At 41.0% G+C, this 19,528-nt stretch overlaps 1 protein-coding gene across 1 annotated transcript in view; it reads left to right on the forward strand.

Annotated features, from left to right (window-relative positions):
• Prex2 (phosphatidylinositol-3,4,5-trisphosphate dependent Rac exchange factor 2) overlaps positions 1 to 18,322 on the forward strand; it is a 281,271-nt gene extending 262,949 nt beyond the window's left edge. Inside the window, exons 38-40 of the mRNA XM_075971371.1 lie at positions 6,489 to 6,591; positions 10,971 to 11,038; positions 17,205 to 18,322. Coding sequence (XP_075827486.1) covers positions 6,489 to 6,591; positions 10,971 to 11,038; positions 17,205 to 17,250 — 217 coding nt within the window. The 3' untranslated portion in view covers positions 17,251 to 18,322. The remainder of the gene's footprint in view (positions 1 to 6,488; positions 6,592 to 10,970; positions 11,039 to 17,204) is intronic.
• Positions 18,323 to 19,528: the final 1,206 nt, after the last annotated feature.

Below are 19,528 nucleotides of genomic sequence, written 5' to 3' on the forward strand. Positions count from 1 at the left end.
TTATGTAATCCTAAAATGAAAAAAAAAACCTCTGATACCCACTATCAGTGAACTAGATTTAGAGTGGAAAACACAGAATTTAAAGAGATTAAATAACTTGCTCAAGGTCACAGCGCTGTCAGCAAAGCCAGCATCCTGATCAGAACAATCTCTCCAGTGTTTGTGTTCTTAAATTTGCACTCTCTTGATGAGTAGAATATAGTATGTGACTTAAACCAGGTCCCACTGTCAGCATATGAGGAGCAGCTTGTGCAGACTCGGGGGCTAGTGACTACATAGATGGTCAGCAGTACAGGTGAGCCTTGTAGCAGTTAGCAGAAACTGAAGCTGTGTTGGGAAGACCTTATATCTCATCCGAAGACTCCAGAAACCTAAACCATTCAGATAATTACATTTTCATTTGCACTGTAAGAAGACCACCCTCTCAGTGGAAGAAACCAATGAGAAGAGGCCAAACAGAAGGGTGAGGGTGAGGGACCAGTGCAGACAAGAGATAGCATTAGCAATACAGCTAAAGAGGGAGGATTCGAGAGTTGGTTCAAGACAGGAAGTGAGTAGGATGCAGTCCCTAGTGGATGCAGAAGTCTATTGCACACACACATTGATCTTCTGTGAATGGACAAGTTAAACTTAATAACATGGAGTTCATAATAATATACCACTTTTAATGGGACTATAAAAGATCATCGCCATCACTAGACAATCACTTTTGGGAAGCTGTAACATTTACTACAAGATAGGCTTATGAAAATGGCAAGATTAGGATCGCATTTGAAAAGTCCTTCTACCCTGTGTCTTTAATAAATTAATTCTTGTGCCTCCTTTTTCTTCTTTCTCATCAAGCTCTAACATATCTGTTTGGTAGATTTCTTTTTTTATATAGTCAGAAGAAATAGGGCCATACAATTGTCCAGGAGAAGGAGATTTAAAAACTGAATGTGGGCACTTACATCTTTCTCACAGGTAGAACTGTATGTATGTTAGTTCATATGTTGTTAAAAACTAATGAGTCAGACACACAGCTGATGCACTGGTTGGAGTGTGTGAGGTCAGGTGATCAGCAGCTTCTCACGTCTGCTAACAAAAGTACCCTGGTGACTACCAGAGCAGCTCGTGTCCCAGTGCTCTGCACCCCATTGTCATCTTGGGATTGATCTGTGTTGGGCAATTCTTTTCCATAATTTGAATGCTATGCAGGTAACTGATGCTTAAGAAAGCTGCAATGAGAACCCAGGCAATTAGCTTCCTGATAATGTCTTCTCAACAGTCACGTGAACAAAGAGAGCCAGCTTTTAATTAAAGAAGACATAACCAAGACTCTCTCCTTGAATGGAGGTTCTAAATCTGTAAGATTCTAAATATGAATCAAAAGCTATATAAGACATAATTCATATGAAGAGTTTTTATTAAAATAATAGTTTCCCCAGGTTGTCCTTATCAGGTTGTTAGGGTGCTGTACCCCTGGAGAATTTCTTCTCTCTTGTCTCTGTGAGTGAAGGCAGCACCAAAGCTGTGAAGAACAGTGAAAAGAAACACAATTTATGATCATGACGTTGCCTTCTTCCTCCAGGCGAAGCTCACGGATTTCAAATTAACCTGATTTCCTTTTGTGTTCAACTCATTCAAATTAAGCAAGTGAATTAAGCATGTGAGCATCAGGGTTAGCCAGTTTACAGAGAGTGTTTATTAAGGGGCCACACCTCCAAGCAACCATGTTCACAATCAAGACGGGTCAACACCTGCTCTTTTCAATTCAGAGGCTCTGACACAAACCCGTAGAGTCCAGCGGTCTGTTTACCACATACTCTGTATTTGTAAGCTAATAATAAGATCAAATGTATACAAGTGATGCCATTTTATAATTAATGCTCAAAATAGTTTAAAAAACAGAGCTCAAGTTACTTTGGAATCATCAGTATCCATCTACAGACTCAGTGCTGATGACGTTCTCAGCATTGATTTTAGTTCTGAGCATGTAATATGACACAGAAAACAGGTTTTGAACTAGTGTTCAGTCTCACAATTTTTCAAATGTGGGAAGAGTAAATACTAAGAACCTCTTCTTAAGTGTTGCATTTTCTATCTTTGATTACTTAAAATATTTTTAGATGAACATTTACTTGATACTATTGTGTGACAAACTGCAGCTACAAATCTAGAGGTGTTTGTCATCAGCCTGGTGTTCACGTGTCAAATTTGTTGTCTTGAGTTATAGTCAAAACCTGAATCAATATGTCTCTGTCTCTGTCTCTCTGTCTCTCTCTCTCTCTCTCTCTTTCACTTACACACACACACACACACACACACACACACACACACACACACACACACCTAATAACAAAAGCTTTTAATACTGGCTCTGAGAGATAGCACAAAATGTTTAACTCTAAGCAAAACATCACCTCTGGGCCTGTGTGCGCTGAAAGCAAAGACATTGGGACAACAACCAGCACTCAACACTGGTCCCACATCAGTCTTGCTCCAAGTCCAACTCCACTCCTGAGGTTTGGAGGAGGTGATCATCTCCCCACGTGTTCGTGGTACAGCATCAGCCCCAGAGGGACTGATGCACTGCAATTTGAATCAACATTAAAAGAGTCAATAGACCTTGGAAGGTTTGAAGATGTAGTTAGAATTAGACTGATTTTCCGTCTGTGATTATTATAAATGACCAAATATGCAGAAGGCCCTGAGGCTTTGAGAGACTTTTTTTTTATTTTGAAAGTCTAATTTATTATAAGTGTATCATGAAACATCTTAAATAGGAGGCATATTGCAAAAACTGCTTCATGGAAGACTGGATGTCTAAAAATCTGAACTTAGATGGTAGTTAATACATGGATGAAATACAGCATTTTTACATTTAAGTAATTTTGAGAATCCTAGCTTTTCCTCATCAGTAAGACTTGGCTAAAGAAAGGCCCAGAATGTCATCTTCTCATTTAGTAGCAGGGAAAGGAAGAAGACTGCTCTTGCTGAACAGTAAAGATGTGAGGACCTAAAGTCAATGTCTTCTTTAAGAAAAATGAGAAGACAAAAAAGAAATGAAAGTTAGTATTTATCAAATGTCAGAACAAGAACAAGTCACTGGGGTAAATGCTAATAAAATAAGCCTCACAAAATTTGGAATATGATATTATTGTGTGACCCAGTTCTGTTCTTTTTCCCATATTTTTTATGGCACTGCATTTGATTGCCTACTAAATTATGATAATTTTGTGATATAATTTTTCTATGAAGAGAATAGAAAATTTGCTCTAGCTTTTAGCATGACTGATCTCATTTGAGTTACTGAGAGTTCAGAAAAGCATTTCAGTAGGAAAAATGTATTATTGCTAATGGCTGGGTCACTTTTCCGTTGTTAATCTAAAGCTTTATGAATTTCTGTAGCACACAGCCCGAACCAAGTCCTTTTGAAAGCTATTGTACAGAGAGTTTTTGTTAGGCTGCCACACCTCCACGCGAGCAAGACCGGTCAACACCTGCTTCCTCTGACAACACACACTTGCAGTCAAGACAAGCAGGATTTGGGGGCCTCTGGTCCTGCATCACTTGTGCGCAGTGTGCAAGCAGGAAAGTGCTCGGGAAGCCATTGCTGTGCTAGAATACTGCAAGACCCTGACTCCACGTGGACGCAACTATGACTCATCTGAATAATCCTAGTCGAGTTACCCTGACGCAGCTTCTGCTAGCTCAGTTCCAGAAATAGCCAGCAGCCATGAAAAGTCCACACGAGACTATACATTATGAATGAAGAAGCCGGGAAGTGGAGAAAATAACAGTTGGAACCCTTTGCAGTTAACACGCTTTACTTTGTGAATTTAAAGAAGAAAGCATGTGATGGTGTCAGTGACTGCCAGGGCCCCTCGGAGAATCTCAAAGCATCATTTCCAGCAAGCAGTCCCCAAAGTGAAACTTCTCAGCTTAGAACCAAGTCTGTTTCTGCTGGCAGCTCATGGTAGTTGGTGCAAAGTGGACACGTGAAAGTCGCCCAGAATGAATCAGTGAATGAAAGGCACTCCTCTGTGGTAGGTGCTGAGAAGAGGCTCAGTTGGTAACCTCCAGGCTGTGAGAGCATGAGGACTCCAGTTCAAGCCCCCAAAACATAACACTCTGGCTGGTGTGGCGCACATCTGTAATCCCGGTGCTGGATGCTGGAGTGGGGTGGAGACAGGCAGGTCCCTCAGAGTTGGCAGCCAGTGACCATACCCTAAGCAAGCTCCAGATTCCAGGGAGAGAGCTGTAGTGGGAGGCTGCTTGTTCGTTTCCTGGCCCCCAGACTCCTGAAATAACCACACAGACACTATATTATTTAAATCACTGCTTGGTCTATTTGCTCTAGCTTCTTATTGGCTAACTCCTACATTAATATAACCCATTTCTATTAATCTGTATATCGCCACGTGGCAGTGGCTTACCGGCAAAGATTTGGCATGCTTGACTTTGGTGGAGGCTTCTTAACATCTCTCTGACTCTGCCCTTCTTTCTCCCAGCATTTAGTTTAGTTTTCCCCGCCTAGCTAAGTTCTGCCTTGCTACAGGCCAAAGCAGTTTCCTTATTCATTAACGAATAAAAGCAACACATGGATAGAAGGTCTTCCTATATCCAAAAAAGCAAAGTAGAAGGCTCTTGAGAATCAACAATTACAATTGACTTTTAACCTCCACATTAATATGCATGCAAATGTACACACACACACACACACACATGCACCTCACACAAAGCCAGCAATATTCCCAATGTTTACGTGATCTTTTTTTTTAAAAAAAAAAGTCTTTAAATATTTTTTTTAGTTAATCATGAGACTTCATTAAAATGCACACAGCATATTTTTTGATTGGCTGAGAAAAGAAAACACACACACACACACTCATTTGAAGATCACTTTTTCTCTAAGTGAGATGTCATTGGTTCCACATGTGGTATCTTAGGTCTCTGATCCCAGCACTTGGGAGGTGAAGCAAGAGCGTTGCTGTGAGTTCTAGACCAGCCTGGGCTACACAGTGAGTAGCACTGGGCCAGCCAGTGTTAAATAATGAGACTGACTCTGTCTTGAAAGATGGGGGGTGGGGAGCAGTGAGGAAGGGAGGAAGAAACAGAAGAGATGACTAACACTTGGATGCCCCCTGTTTGACTATATTATTGGCTACATGGATGGCCCCATTGAACTAAAATCTTTTCAATTCTCTGGCCGCCCATTTCCCGCTGTGTTGCTATTCCCAATCTGTAAAATGAGGACTAAGTCAGTGTGAGATGATTAAGAAGGTTGCTGACAAAAACCCGCTCTGTGTCTGCCTTTGCAGCAGAAGAGGCAAGCCATGCCTTATCAGGAAAGTGCAGATATGTCTCAGGATTAGAAAATGAAATTAAGATTTTTTTATTTCTTGAACTTCGTTCAGCTGGTGAAATGAGCATTGTTGGTTAAACTGTTAGGGTTAACAGATTTAAAGTGGAGCAGAGAACACCTCAGTGAGGACAAAAAAGTTGTAGTCTGTCGAGGAGGCAGGCAGTTAAATGAAATTGATTTGTTTTTACATGAACCGTCAGGTAGGTACACTGGTTGTCCTTTGGTGGCCTATGGGTTCAGGGACGGGTGTGTGAGAAAATTCGGATTGACTCCGACACTAAATGCTTGTGAACATTGTGTCCAACTAGAAACTAATTATGTATCTTCAGACCATCGGCTTGCGAGCAGTCCAGAGAAATTCTCAGCAGTGGTTATGAGCAGCAACTCTTCAGGTTCTTTATTGGTCAGAGGAACTCAGCATGCTCCTCCTTAGAGTGATGTGTGATTGATCGTATAGCCTGGCCTTGACAGGGTCTTTTTCATATTATAAATGGTTCTTTTAAATCCCCCTCTTCGTCTTAGACAATCGGTAAAATCCACCAAATGTATTGGGATTCTGTACCACTGTCTCATAACTAAGGATGAGTCACATTTCCTCAAGTATGAGAGCACCCACATTGTTACTTGGTGTTTCTTAGGGTCGTTAGTAAAGTCCTGGACAGATCTAGAGAAGTTTCTTGCCAGTTAATCCCATCCCTGAAGAGCCTGAAGAGGTGATCATGAGTTTGGTGTCACTCTGTGCTGTCATAAGACTGTGTTTCTGAAAGCCCAAACCAAAATCTATTAACTGCCAATATTTAAAGGAAGATAAATTAAACACTATTTCTTCTAAATAATGTGTATTATTAATAATATTATTAAATTTTTACTATAAATACAGTTATTCAATTTTCTATGGTAAAGTTCTTTTTTATACATAGTTCACAATAGATTTATTTTATATTTAAAGTTTTTAACCTATATCCCCAGTAATGTATGTGCCTCTGTGGCCTCCTTTTAAATAGGAACTCCGTGTAGAGGAGTCAGTATTGGATTCGGAGTAACTTTGCATTTGGCTGGTTTCTGGTGACATTGGTAGCTCCGGTTTCTCTAGGAATGGCTCAGTGGGTCTGATCATGACTTCCACTAACTTGTCCCACAGGTGCACTCTGAGTGTGACGCTGGAGCAGGCCATCACTCTGGCCAGAAGCCACGGGCTGCCCCCTCGATATATTATGCAGGCTACTGATGTGATGAGAAAACAGGTAAGTTCCCCTCTCCTGCCTGCCTTAGGGAGTTGTTTGCCAGGACCTGGTTTGCCTTGGTTCATTTAGCAGGTGTCTTATGGGTGTCTGTGTGACGAACACTTTTCTAGGCACTCGACTCTGCATAAGTCATGACTGGGAAGAATGACCAATGAGAAAATAGTACAGACACCTAGTCAAGTGTGGACACTTTCAAAAAGGATTTCTGTGCTGTGTCACCTAGAAGAAAAAAGGGAAATGGTCACATGAAACAAGAGTGGACTGGGCTTTTAGCAGTATCAAAATAAAGGATGTATGGCACTTCTATAAATTGAGGGCAATTTAATAAGCCTGGGAAACAGTTCAGGAGGGGCCAAAGAAGAGGAGTAATTGTGAGGGCCCCACTAGTTTCTGCGATCTCCCCAAGCCTTCCATTCCATGATAGGATGTGTCCATCTTCCTAAGGATAAAGTCCTCACCTCAGAGTTTTCACTTAAGCCAAATATGAACCTTTCAGCTGTCTTCCCATCACTAGAGGCTATACTACTTTCTCTGTGTGTTCTCTTTTAAATAGAATGATTTCCTAAACTGTAACCCAACAGCATTTGAAGAACCAAGGTAACTTGGTCTTAAATTGTTTAAATTCTTTTTAAAACGCACTGGCTTCCATTGTTCTGATTAGAAATAAACTTAAAGCAAAGAAAGTCAGCCTACAAACCACAATTGCAGAGAACTTAGACAACAATATGGACACTAAGAGAGACTTACATAGATATAATCTGCAAGGGAAGTAGAAAGTCTAACAAGACAAGCTCTCCTGAGTAAATTGGGAGCATGGGGACCTTGGGGGAGAGTTGAAGGGGAGAGGGGAGAGTCAGAGAGGGGAGCAGAGAAAAATGTAGAGCTCAATAGATAGCATGGAAAAAAATAAATAAAATAAATTTTTTTTAAAAGAAAATAGAATTGAGCTAGTACAAAAGTCATTTAAGCAGTGATAAGAAAAATGAAAGTCATAAATTTTATATATTTTCTGTCACAGTCCTTTGGCCTGCTGCAGCAAAATCTGACTTGCCCTGAGTTATTCAGCAACAGTGACTTCATTAGATATGATTTTGTAATTATAACCAGTTTATTCATTAAAACATTACTTAGGCAAACATAAGCTTTGTCAACCTCCCTAAGAATTGTTCCCAAGATTTTACTATGCAAGGTCAAGCTAGCCAGTGAAAAAATAGATGGAAGAAGTCAACAGAGAGCTAGCTTCTGCAATGCCCATTGCAGCCCCAGTGAGTGGGCATGCCTTGGCTCTGCTGCTTTTGAAATCCTGGTGTAGAAATGGACTGAGTGGAACTTAGAAGGTCATGCAGGGACTGGTAAAGTTTAGACCCACCAGAAGAATGCTACATTTGTAAACTGCCATATGATTTAAGAAGGACTTGGGGAAGTAGATGCACAAATTCTGCTTTAAAAAACAAATCAAGATAAGCTTGTAAATTGTCACATCAGAGGTGGGATTTAGGTTAGAAACCAGAGCAAAAAGGTAGATAAGGTCTTCTTTGTTTTTTCTATGTTATGCTCAGATTATATACATGGGGAGCTTTGGAAAAGCTACCTCACAATTATGACTTACAAGGAGAAGGAACTAGAGTGACCCTCTAGCAATCATTCCACTACAGAGTTATTCTGAGATGATTCCACATGCATTCCTACCTATGGGTCTGAGTAACCATAAACCTCTGTACTATCTTTAATCATTAAAATGAAAATGGACGTAAAGAAACCTCTGTAATGGCTTCAATCATTAGAACAAAAATGGACATAGAGAAACTAGAGATAAAGAGAAGTTAATATACACATGTCCGATTTCACTGCTACCAAGTTCCTTACAAGCATGGTATGCATCTGTAGTATTGATATTGGATGTGTAAAATAGAATCAGAAAGATTGGGAAGTCAGGCAGATTCCAAGTCAGGCATATTTTATCACTCTTTTATTCTCTCTCTTTTTTATAACTGGGTTGAGAATAGGTAGCTTTCTTCCTTTGAGGCTGGTCCCTTAGCTCTAAGCTGTATAACCTACAGGACAGAGAGAGCTGGAAGGCACAGTGTATTGCACAGGGCAGAGAGAAGTGAAGACCTGATTATTTCTCCCTGTGAAAGATTGCAGAGCCTCAGGCCCTCTCTTTGGGCATCAGACTGGTAGCCTGATGTCCAACGGTTCAGCCTGCTGTGCTCCTGTAAGGGAGCATCTTTCTCCAGGCACTGGGCATTGGCAGGTGGTGAGAGATAGGTGGCTCGTGCCCACTCCTCCCACATGCTCTCCAAGAGGCTACAGTGCAAGTCTGTTCAGGAGCCTGGTGTGGCTCTTCCTCTTTCTCCTTTTGCATTGGAAGGTTTAGCCATTTAAACTTGACCCTGGAAAGCATGGTGCTTAAACATTTTTCATCCTTACTAAGTTTTGAGTATTAGAACTATTTTGTTACTGAATCTTGTTGTGGTGGCTGTTTATTGGGTTATTGAGACAGAGTCTTATTTTGAAGGCTTGGCTAGCCTAACTTGTTAGCAGACTTAGTGTCTCAGTTTCCCAAAGTGCTTTTTAAAATTATTATTAAAAATTTCTGCCTCCTCCCCGCCTCTGCCTCCCATTTCCCTCCCCCTACCCCGCTCTCCTCCTCCTCCATTTCCCGCCGGAAAAGCAGTCAGGGTTCCCTGCCCTGTGGGAAGTCCAAGGTCCTCCCCCTCCCTCCAGGTCTAGGAATGTGGGCACCAAAACAGCCTAGGCTCCCACAAAGCCAATACATGCAGTAGGATCAAAACCCAGTGCCCTTGTTCTTGGCTTCTCAGCAGCCCTCATTGTCCACCATGTTCAGAGAGTCCGGTTTTATCTCATGCTTTTTTGACCCAGTCCAGCTGGCCTTGGTGAGTTCCCAATAGATCATCCCCATTGTCTCAGTATCTGGGTGCACCCCTCGCAGTCCTAACTTCCTTGCTCATGTTCTCCCTCCTTCTGCTCCTCATTTGGACCATGGAAGCACAGTCCGGTGCTCCAATGTGGATCTCTGTCTCTATCTTCTTCCATCACCAGATGAAGGTTCTGTGATGATATGCAAGATATTCATCAGTATGACTATAGGATAGGGCCATTTCAGGCTCCCTCTCCTCAACTGCCCAAGGAACTAGCTGGGGACATCTCCCTGGACACCTGGGAACCCTTCTAGGGTCAAGTCTCTTGCCAACTCTAAAATTGGCTCCCTTAATTAAGATATATACTTCCCTGCTCCCATATCCACCCTTCCTTTATCCCAACCATCCCATTCTTCCAAGCTCCCCCATCCTCGCCTTCTCACTTTTCTCTCCCCATTTTCCCTTACTCCCATCCCACTTCACCCCCAAGTTCCCAATTTTTGCCCGGCAATCTTGTCTACTTCCAACATCCAGGAGGATGACTATATGTTTTCTTTGGGTTCACCTTCTTATTTAGCTTCTCTAGGATCACAAATTATAGGCTCTATTACAAATTTCTGTTATTTAATCCTTTCTTGAACGTCCTTTGTATTGTTCACCTTTCCAGATTTGATTTCATTTCTTAGTTTTATTTTGAGAGAGTCTATCCGTTGGGTTTTTCTTCCTTTTTCCTCAACTTTATTTAGGTTAGTATTGGATGTGCAGTAGGTACTTGGAGCATTTCAGGGTTTTGTTTTGGTTTAGCAGCTCTCCTTTCCTGTGCCCAGCAGCAAATGGTCATAGTTGAGTCAATGTAACTAGCTTCCATTAGGAACCAAATAGTGGTTGAAACTCCATTCATGAAACAGACAGGTTACACGGTCCCTTTTATTTCTGAAGAATATTGTATTTATACCACCAACTTTGAGTCAAAACTCTTAGATGTCATAAATCCACATTCATATGTCTTGTGTAAAAATTCTTTAGACTATTTAGATGTTTTCTTGTGAAACATTATTACACTTGAAATAACTGTCCATCTAAAGAGATGTAGGTATGACTCCTGTGCTAACATGTGTTTATAGCATGGTTCTGTTCTGTTCTCAATGTTTTAAGTGATTAATTGCTTTAACAAAACCCTGAAATGCTCCAAGTACCTACTGCACACCCAATACTACCCTAAAGACAAAGAAGGTGTACAAATAAGTGGAAATTGGTTAAACTCACTTTTGAATGAACCCAAGGCTATAGGATGAATAATAAGTATTTAGAACCATATAATTGAACTCATAGAAGCATACACAGAGAATGCTTTTGAAATTTTGAAAGCATCCATATAGTGGTTTTTGTGCATTCCTTTTTAGTGTCCCTTCATGTTAAATAGTGTTGTAATAATGCCTTAACTAGGTTTATTTGAATTAACTCAGATTGAGCTGAAAGTATTTCCCCAACTTTCAGGGTGCAAGAGTTCAGAACACAGCAAAGAACTTGGGGGTTAGAGACCGGACTCCACAATCAGCTCCAAGGTAAGTGTAACCACATCTACCCCTTACCTGAGGGCTTGCTGGCCTCTGGCAGTGTCAATCACGAAATGCTTAGCTCATGCTCAGTGTCATACACACACCAGTTGTAACAAGTTCAATGGGTGAATCCAGTGGGGAAGGTTGATAAGGGGACAATGAATGCTCTCAGACATAAACAGACTTTTTTTTTTTAACACAAATTTAGAAAGAAGAGTCTAAGCAAATACAACTCAAAATGCAACTCATATGTGCCAAATGCCACTCTGCCCCTTCCATTGCCCCCTCTGTGATCGGCATGCCCTTCCCCCACCATGATTTGAAACCTGTTTAACTCACAAAGCACATGTCATTCCTGCTTTGAGTTTTGCCTGAGTTGCTCTTTCTGTAAGGCTTCCTGGTGTCCTGGTATCACATTGTAATGCTCCTTTTTTGTTATGTTACCATAATTATTAGAGGTTCTCCGCCCAACTCAAATCTGAGCTCTTGGAAGACAGAGAATGTTCTTTCATTTTATCAGTGACTACATAAGACATCAAATATCTAAATGTATTTCAAGGTCATGTGACAGAATGAATGAATCAATGAGCTTTTTGTAGATTCTATCATATTCACGGTTCGCCAGTTATCATATGAAAGGATTCTGATTTACCTTTAAAGTAGATGAACATAGTGAAATTCTTTCCATTTGATTTCCCATGCTTGGGTTAAGCAATCATCTATTTTAAAGTTGAGCAATGTTAAATAATTACTCCTACATTTGATCATTCTTACAGGTTTGCATCTTAACAAACAGTAGACATCTCCAAGCCTGACTTTGGTAAAATGTTCTTTGTTGATGTTCAGAACACCTTATCGGAGAGTGGTAGTTACAGCCATTTATGAAATTATACCCCATTTTGAAACTACTTGGACAGTAAGAGTGCTTTCAAAAGAGTAAACATATTCCCCCCCCAAAAAAAACTGGTGGGGTTTTCATGTTCTAGCTGCATTTATTTTAGTGCTGATTGCCAGCTCTACATGATGCTCCAGTCCTGTCAATGTTATCCTTCAGAGCTGATTAGATGAGAGTCTTAAGGTTTTCTATCACTAAAGGATCATTTCACACAAGCGTCTCTCTAGGACCATGAGCAGACATGGCATATTTTGTAATAGACCCACTGCAGTGTTAAAATGCCAATAAGAAAACAAGATAATAACTTTGCAAGGTATTTTCAGCTAGAGCCTTAAACAATAATAAACAGCGGGGTTGGGATAAGGTTTCAGCGCTCTGATCAATAAACCAATATCCCAGCTGAGCACAAGAAAACAAACTGATGAACTCAAGCCTTTTTCTATTGGATTATCTTTAAAACACTTGAGATGAAACATAATAAAATGATCCAGCTATAAAATGGACACGTTGTACAAGGGAATAACAGCCTTAAGAGAGAAATAAAAATCATTTCAAATTCTTATTTACTGTTCCACGCATTCTGCAGATTTTTATTAGGGAAAGATGGTGTGTGTTACTGTTGCCCCAGGGAAGATAGTAGCCCAATACAAAAGTGCCTATGGTCCTGAAAGAGCTTCCACTTAAAGAAATGAAATGTGTGGTTGGGGACATAACTCAGTGGTGGAGCACTAGCATCTTTGCTTGGAATGCACAAGAGCCAGGATTGGATTCTCAGTAAGGAAGAGACAGGTAAAGGGGGAGGGAGGAGGGGAGGAACAAGAGAGAGAGGAGAAGACAGAAGAGGAAAAGAGTGGAGGAGAGGGAGGAGAGGAGGGGAGGGGAGAAGAGAAAAGGGGAGAGAAGAGGGGAGGGAGAGGAGGGAGAGGCAAGCCACAGTGAGAATACAGAAGCTCACTGAGGCCTCGGATCCCTCCTGACAGGAACCAGCACTTTCCTCAAAGACAGTTAGCTGGAGGACACACTTGGTTCTCAGGGCCAAACTGCCCACTGGCAAAGCTGGCAAAATATTTCTAGAAAGTTCATTCTTAGTGGTCTAGTGAGCTATCTCTGCCTGAGATTTTATTTGGCTCAAATCTTCCAACTGACTTCCATCATTGTATCCCTAAAATCCACTTTCTTTCTATATTATTATCATTATTTTATTATTATTATCACTCAGCAAACATATACTGACATCTATAGATTTTCTGTTTTGTGTTTTGGAGGGGCAGGCCTTTTGGTTAAAGCAAGATGAGAAGATTCCTCAACCCCTGTCACTAATGGGTGATGAAGAGTGTGGCTGGAAACGTAGGCAGAAGCCAGACAGGGAGATACCTACAGGAATAAGGAAGATTTTTCATTTGAACTTGAAAAAAAAACCACAGTGGCATTCCTCACCTTCATGTGTGGAAAATCGGAAGCTTAGGGCCTTCTCAGGTGACAATGGGGTGGTCCATCGGAGGATATCTAGGACCAGAGACATGTTTGAAAAGATAGCAAGAAGAACCAAGATAAAAAGACAGACACTTGGAGGCATAATTGATAGCCTTTGGATGAAAACTGGAGAGGAATTAGTGAGAAAGAACATTCTAGAATGACCATAAGACATTCTATCTGGATAAAAGCAGTTAGTAATCTCTGCCCTGGAACAGTGAATGCAGAGGGAAAGAATATGCACTGGACAAAGATGGTGATCTCAGCTTGGTCACACTGAGATGTGGGCTGCTCAGTCTACAGGTCTGTCGTTAAGGCAGACCTACCGTCCTGTGAGTCCCGGGTCAGTGAAGACCTGAGTGTTACTACCTGGTGCTAGGGAAGGCTACAAATACCACAGGATGACACTGAGTGTGAAGAGCAGCAGAGGAACAGGATGGAGGATGAGCAGACTGCGAAGCTGAAGGGCTGAAGGTAAACAGGGCAGGAGTTCTAGAATTCACAAAGGAGGAAGCGGCCATGGTCACCACACAGGAAGAATGGACATCCTGATTCAGGGAATCAGTATGTTACATCACCAAGTACTGAAGTTTAATTGTTTTAGATAGATTGGTCCTGGTATGTAGTTTCCTGAACATCGTTGCCACTCTGCTTCAGCGCTGTATGTCTGAGATATGTCAGGAATGGCCTTTGATAGTAAGATGTCAACACACATGTAAGTGTGCTCAAGGAGCTCCAGCCTAGCAGTACATAGGGACATAGACAAAGCTACACATACATGTGTGCATGTGTGCACACATGGCCTCTGTGTGTGCCTGTGTGAGTGTGCACATGCAAACATGTGTACATGTGCATACTTGTATGCATTTGTGCATGTGTGTGTGTGTGTGTGTGTATGTGTGTTAGGCAACACTGATATGAGGAGGTCTTGGAGAAAGTTCTACCTAGCTCTGGCTTTCCTTTGTGCCTTATGTTAGTGTGGTAGTAACCAAGAACAAATGTCAGAGAACCATGTAAGGCATGGTGGTCTTATTTCTGTTATATTGTAAACCTGAAACCACTGTGCCATGAGAGTTTGACTTGTTTTGTGTAATTTAGGGGCAGCACATATCGATGTTTGAAAGAGAGAGGGTAAAACAAGTCCCAAGTCCCAACTCTTGTTCTCCACAGAACCTTCTGTAGTAAGGTGTGTGTGTGTGTGTTTTTCTCTGAGATTCCAATTTCTCATCTGTCCCAAGGGAGAACTGCTGAGACACAGTTTATTTTAACTATGGAAGAAGTCCATTAGAACATGTAGGAAGGTAAGGTATGGTGTAGACAGTAAAGTTTGGGGACGCTGCTTGATGCAGCAATATAAACCCAACAAGGAAGAAGAGCCAGGACAGCCTTCATTCATGTGGAGCCCTAGTGCTCATGTGTAGGATAAGAGCTTCGCATGTAGGGCCAGCAAAAGCCACCCCCCCCCCCACTGTCCCAATATTTAGCTTCCCTAAGCAGAAGCCACAGTTTCAGCATTAGAATCCAACTCCTTATCTATTACACTTCACCTCCCAAATTCATCTGCCTGGACTACACTGCCCGAGCCGTACAGTTTCCATTACAAGTGTGTCTGAACTCAGATAACCCGGAGTCACTTCCAAGAAGCCTCGCAGCAGCTGAAGCTTCCCAGCGCTGCAGTAGAAAGAGCTATTATTGCATTTGGTGACTTCAGGGAATAGCCTTTGCTCCAATTTGCAAGACAGACGTTTCAAAGACTCATCTCTCAGCTAAAATTGGTCGTATTGGGCACAACCATGCAGAGCGAGGTAATAGAATGTGATAGATAGGACATTCTCCACCAGCCCTCCCATCCCTGTTCTTCCTGCTCTCAGGCCTCTGTACTTTGCCACTTTGGAAACAGGAAGGGTAAAAATTGAGAAAGAAAAGAACCTTCTGATTGTTCTGTTTCCCCAGTCCCAGGAGGCAGTTTGAAGCAGCATCTTGTACTCCAGCTACAGAAGAATCTTCAAACTACATCAGTTCAATTTAATGTGTTCTTTTCTCTGGGAAGACAAAACAAGCTTTTTAGCTTTCTCCTCCTCTGTGGAGACAACCTATAAGCCACCTTTTAGGCATGAAGTGCTTTGTGCAAACCTCCAAAGACAGTAACTTCTGGCTCCCAGACCAACAAAGTTCATTTTATTAACCAGACTTGCAATTTGCTATTAAATCATTCTCATTTCTCTCCACTGGTTTAGAATTAGCATGGTTTTATATGTCACAGGGAGAGGAAATTTATAGTTTGCTGAAGTGACTAACAATGCTTTTAAATTCTGTTCAACATATAGTGCAAAAAGGAATAAATATTTCCTTAGTGACCCCTGTTTGAATCACTTTCAAAAGTCTGGAAGAATGGGGAGTCGAGACTGGGAGTATAGCTTAGTGGTAGAGCATGTGCTTAGCAACTATAAAAGCCCTGGATTCCATCCTTAGCAGCCATATGCAACACCCCTGACAACACACAGACACACACACACACACACACACACGAGATGTATTTAAACCAAGTTCTGCAATGGAAATACTAGCCTAATGTACAAAGCAGGACAGTGTAGTCTTACTTCTTTTTAAGCACTTTAGCTCAGCCTCTAGATCAGTGGTTCTCAACAGTGGGTCATAGCCCCTTTGGGGGTCACACCTCAGATAACCTGCATATCAGATATTTATATTGCAATTCATAACAGTAGCAAAATTATAGTTACAGTAGTAAATAGAGTAATATAATAAATATAATAATTATAAAGTAGCAATACATAATTTTATAGTTGAGGAAGTGTATTAAAGGGCTGAAGTATTAGGTAGATTGAGAGTCTCTACTCTAGCTGTAGTATAAGGAATACATGTGGCGTTGAGGTCACTAGCATTATTCAGCAATATTTTGTTCCCTTTCCTTTGGTTCTCCAGTTAGCTTTTAGCCACTCTGGCCAACTTGTGCAAAACGAATGAGTTCTGAGCTGTGGGTTACTCCATTGTGGTCTCAAAGAACTAGGGCTGGTTGTGAAGGAGCATGCCCCAACCTCTCTACCAAAAATGTGAATTCTTTGAACTTGGGGCTCCTACTGACAGGTGACTGGTGGCTGGCTATAGCCAGTCGTGGAGCCTCAGAAAAGGCCAGGTAACTAACTGTGTCATGAGATTCAGGTTTCAGCTTCTGTCACATCAACCCATCCACAGCCAGCCTCTGGTCCAGAGGGATAGTGGAACATGAGGGAAATTTATAGTAGATGTAGGAAAATCTGTAGGTCCCCAAGAGATAGAGACCACATCACTGCAAGGTACCTCTGGTGGACAAGGTGCTAACTATCATAATGACACTGCCGTCTGGCATTCAAGGGATAGATTTTACTATCAGCAAAGGAAACAGACAGCATGGAGCAGAGCAGCAGGTTCTAAGATGGTAGGTCATGACCATTTTGGAGGTCATATCAGCTATCCTGCATATCAGGTATTTATGTTACAATACATAGCAGTAGCAAAACTATAGTTATGAAGTAGCAATGAAATAATTTTATGGTTGGAGGTAAAAGCAAAGTGTTGGTTCACGAACAGACTTCTGAACGCGCTCAAAGAAAGGGAAGTATTTTCTATATCAGATGTCCAGATTTTTGGATCAAGCTGATTCATATACTATGTTCCGTGGAACAGCCAATGTGGTGATGGCTGATGGAGACAAGAAATTGTTTTATGTATTTGTTCTTCCAACAGAAACATTCTGGTGAGGGTGGTATTCTAATTGATTGTCATGCTGTCCTGTGTCTTTTCTAGGCTGTATAAGTTGTGTGAGCCACCACCCCCAGCTGGAGAAGAATAAGCGTTCCCAAGAGCCAAGCAGGTAGAACCTTCCAGATGCTGACCAAGTCAGTGTTCTCCACTGAAGAGAAAGAGATGCATATTTAAGATATAACCCCTCCCCCCATCCTGGTGTAAATAACTGATATTTGGTTCCCTTTGGATATTTATGTTGGAACTAGCAGTTCATTCAGACAACCCAGCCTCACACTCTATATACTGACATTACAGATTCGTATGAGGGCAAAACTCACGGCTGGAACTTAGAGGAAAAATATACAGTGATAAAAGATTAACTATTTTGGTCCCTTTCTCATTCATTAATTATATTGTATTTGTTTTTAACTTCCACACTGGGCACATGTGATACTTAACAGTTCTTCCTGAAGAAGTCTGTCACTAAAAATGATGGGCACACTCGGGAAGCCAGCATACAGGAATGTTATGGACAGTGTCAATTGGGAGACACAGGTTTCCGTCTCTTGCCTGTACCACACAGAATTGAATTTGTGGGAGGTAGGAAATTACACACCTCCGCTTCTTCTACGGCGTCTTGGTAGTGAAGAAAAAAAATGAAGATTTCTTGACTTCTTCCCTGTTGTCAAGACTGCTCTCTGTGTAAACATTCCAACAGGCAGATGCTTCTGTAGATCTCTGCAGTGAGCCCTGAATACTGGCTGACTCCATTGATGGCTGTGGGCAGGGAGTTGCCAGGATTGGGGAAGGGAGAGGAGTGAGTGAGGAGGAAAAAAAATCTATTTGGAAACTCAACCTTGAACTAAGACAAGTTTAATTTTTGAAGTCTTCCTGTGAGATGTCAGACACTTAAAAATATACCATCAGGAGTATTTTTCTATAAAGTTGTATGAATAAGATGTGAAAATAAATTTATTTGTTGTACTTTGAAGGGCCTTTAGCAAAGAACCTTGATAATTTATGCAACTTAGGTATGGACTGTATTCATTCTAAAGTATATGTAATAAACATTCTGTGTCGCTATACTAATACTGTTTTTATCACCATGAGTAGATTAATATTGGTTTTAAATATATAATTTTAAAGATAATTAAAATATCCTCACTGTGATTATGATAGAGTTGTGTTTTGCTTAATGATAGAGATAAATTGTGCCCTTTGGTGATACTCTCGCTGTGCAAATGTCATGGGATACACTACACAAGCTGAGAAGACAGCATGGTCTATGGAACCATCTCCTATGGGCTGTCTGTCACTGACCCAAGGCCACATGCAGCACAGAACTGTGAATGGATACAGGCTAAACATATGAAATCCTTACCTTAACTACAGTTTTGGCAACCTGTTATTCAGTTTTACTTTATAAACATTGTAATGACGTTCATTAAAAGCTGTCTTTACTGCCAGTGGAATATTTAATTAAAATATATTCCAAAGGCATGGAATATATGTGTTCTACTAGTTAAGGTGAAAATGAATGAACAGAGCACTTGATTTTTTTTAATAAATTCGTGTGTGACTAACAATAGGAAAACCGGCATCAGTTGCTAAAGAAAGGCCATAGTATTTTGAATTTAATAAAAATAGGACCTACATTTGCATATTTATATGACATACATGCATAACTTTCAGGAAATAAACATTCTTGCCACTATCAGCACACAAGACCAGTGCTCTGGTAATTCAGACTGTCCTCTGCTGAAGGTCTGAAGAGTGAGAACTGGTTGACTCACAGACCCTTTTCATCACTTTACTGTTCTTTATTCATCATCCCAGAAGGAAGCCTTCACAGGGCTAGGAAGTGTGGTTATAGCTCATGGAGTATATAATTGGCCTTGGAACATTTATAAGTTCAATGCCATAATATATGGTATTCTTTTGACATTGGATTATCAGAAGGCCTTGGGATTAGGATGCACTTGCTTTAATGATGCACTCTCCTCTGTGACCAGTGTTTATTGACAAGCTACTAAAAAGGTCTGCCTACTGTTCAGTATGTGGACATGGGCCACTGTGTGCCCACCAAGAGATTTCATATCTCACCATAGGAACTGAATTGTGTACTATCTAATAGGTTTCCATCATTGGTTTCTAGCATTACAGAGTTGAATTCTGTAATAATATAAATATTTGAGAAATAAAATTATAATCTATTTTTTACTCCAAGAGAAAGACTGACAGAGGATGAGAATTTCTGTTCCAGATTTACTTGACAAGTTGGTAATACTGAGTTTCTAGTAGATGTGCTCTCCTATAAACCAGCATCTGATCTGAAGACTCAAACTGCCTTGTTTCCATTTAACACACGTTTTTCTAGTGTCTTC

The sequence above is a fragment of the Microtus pennsylvanicus genome, chromosome 5 (assembly GCF_037038515.1).
Source record: "Microtus pennsylvanicus isolate mMicPen1 chromosome 5, mMicPen1.hap1, whole genome shotgun sequence".
NCBI classification, from domain to species: domain Eukaryota; kingdom Metazoa; phylum Chordata; class Mammalia; order Rodentia; family Cricetidae; genus Microtus; species Microtus pennsylvanicus.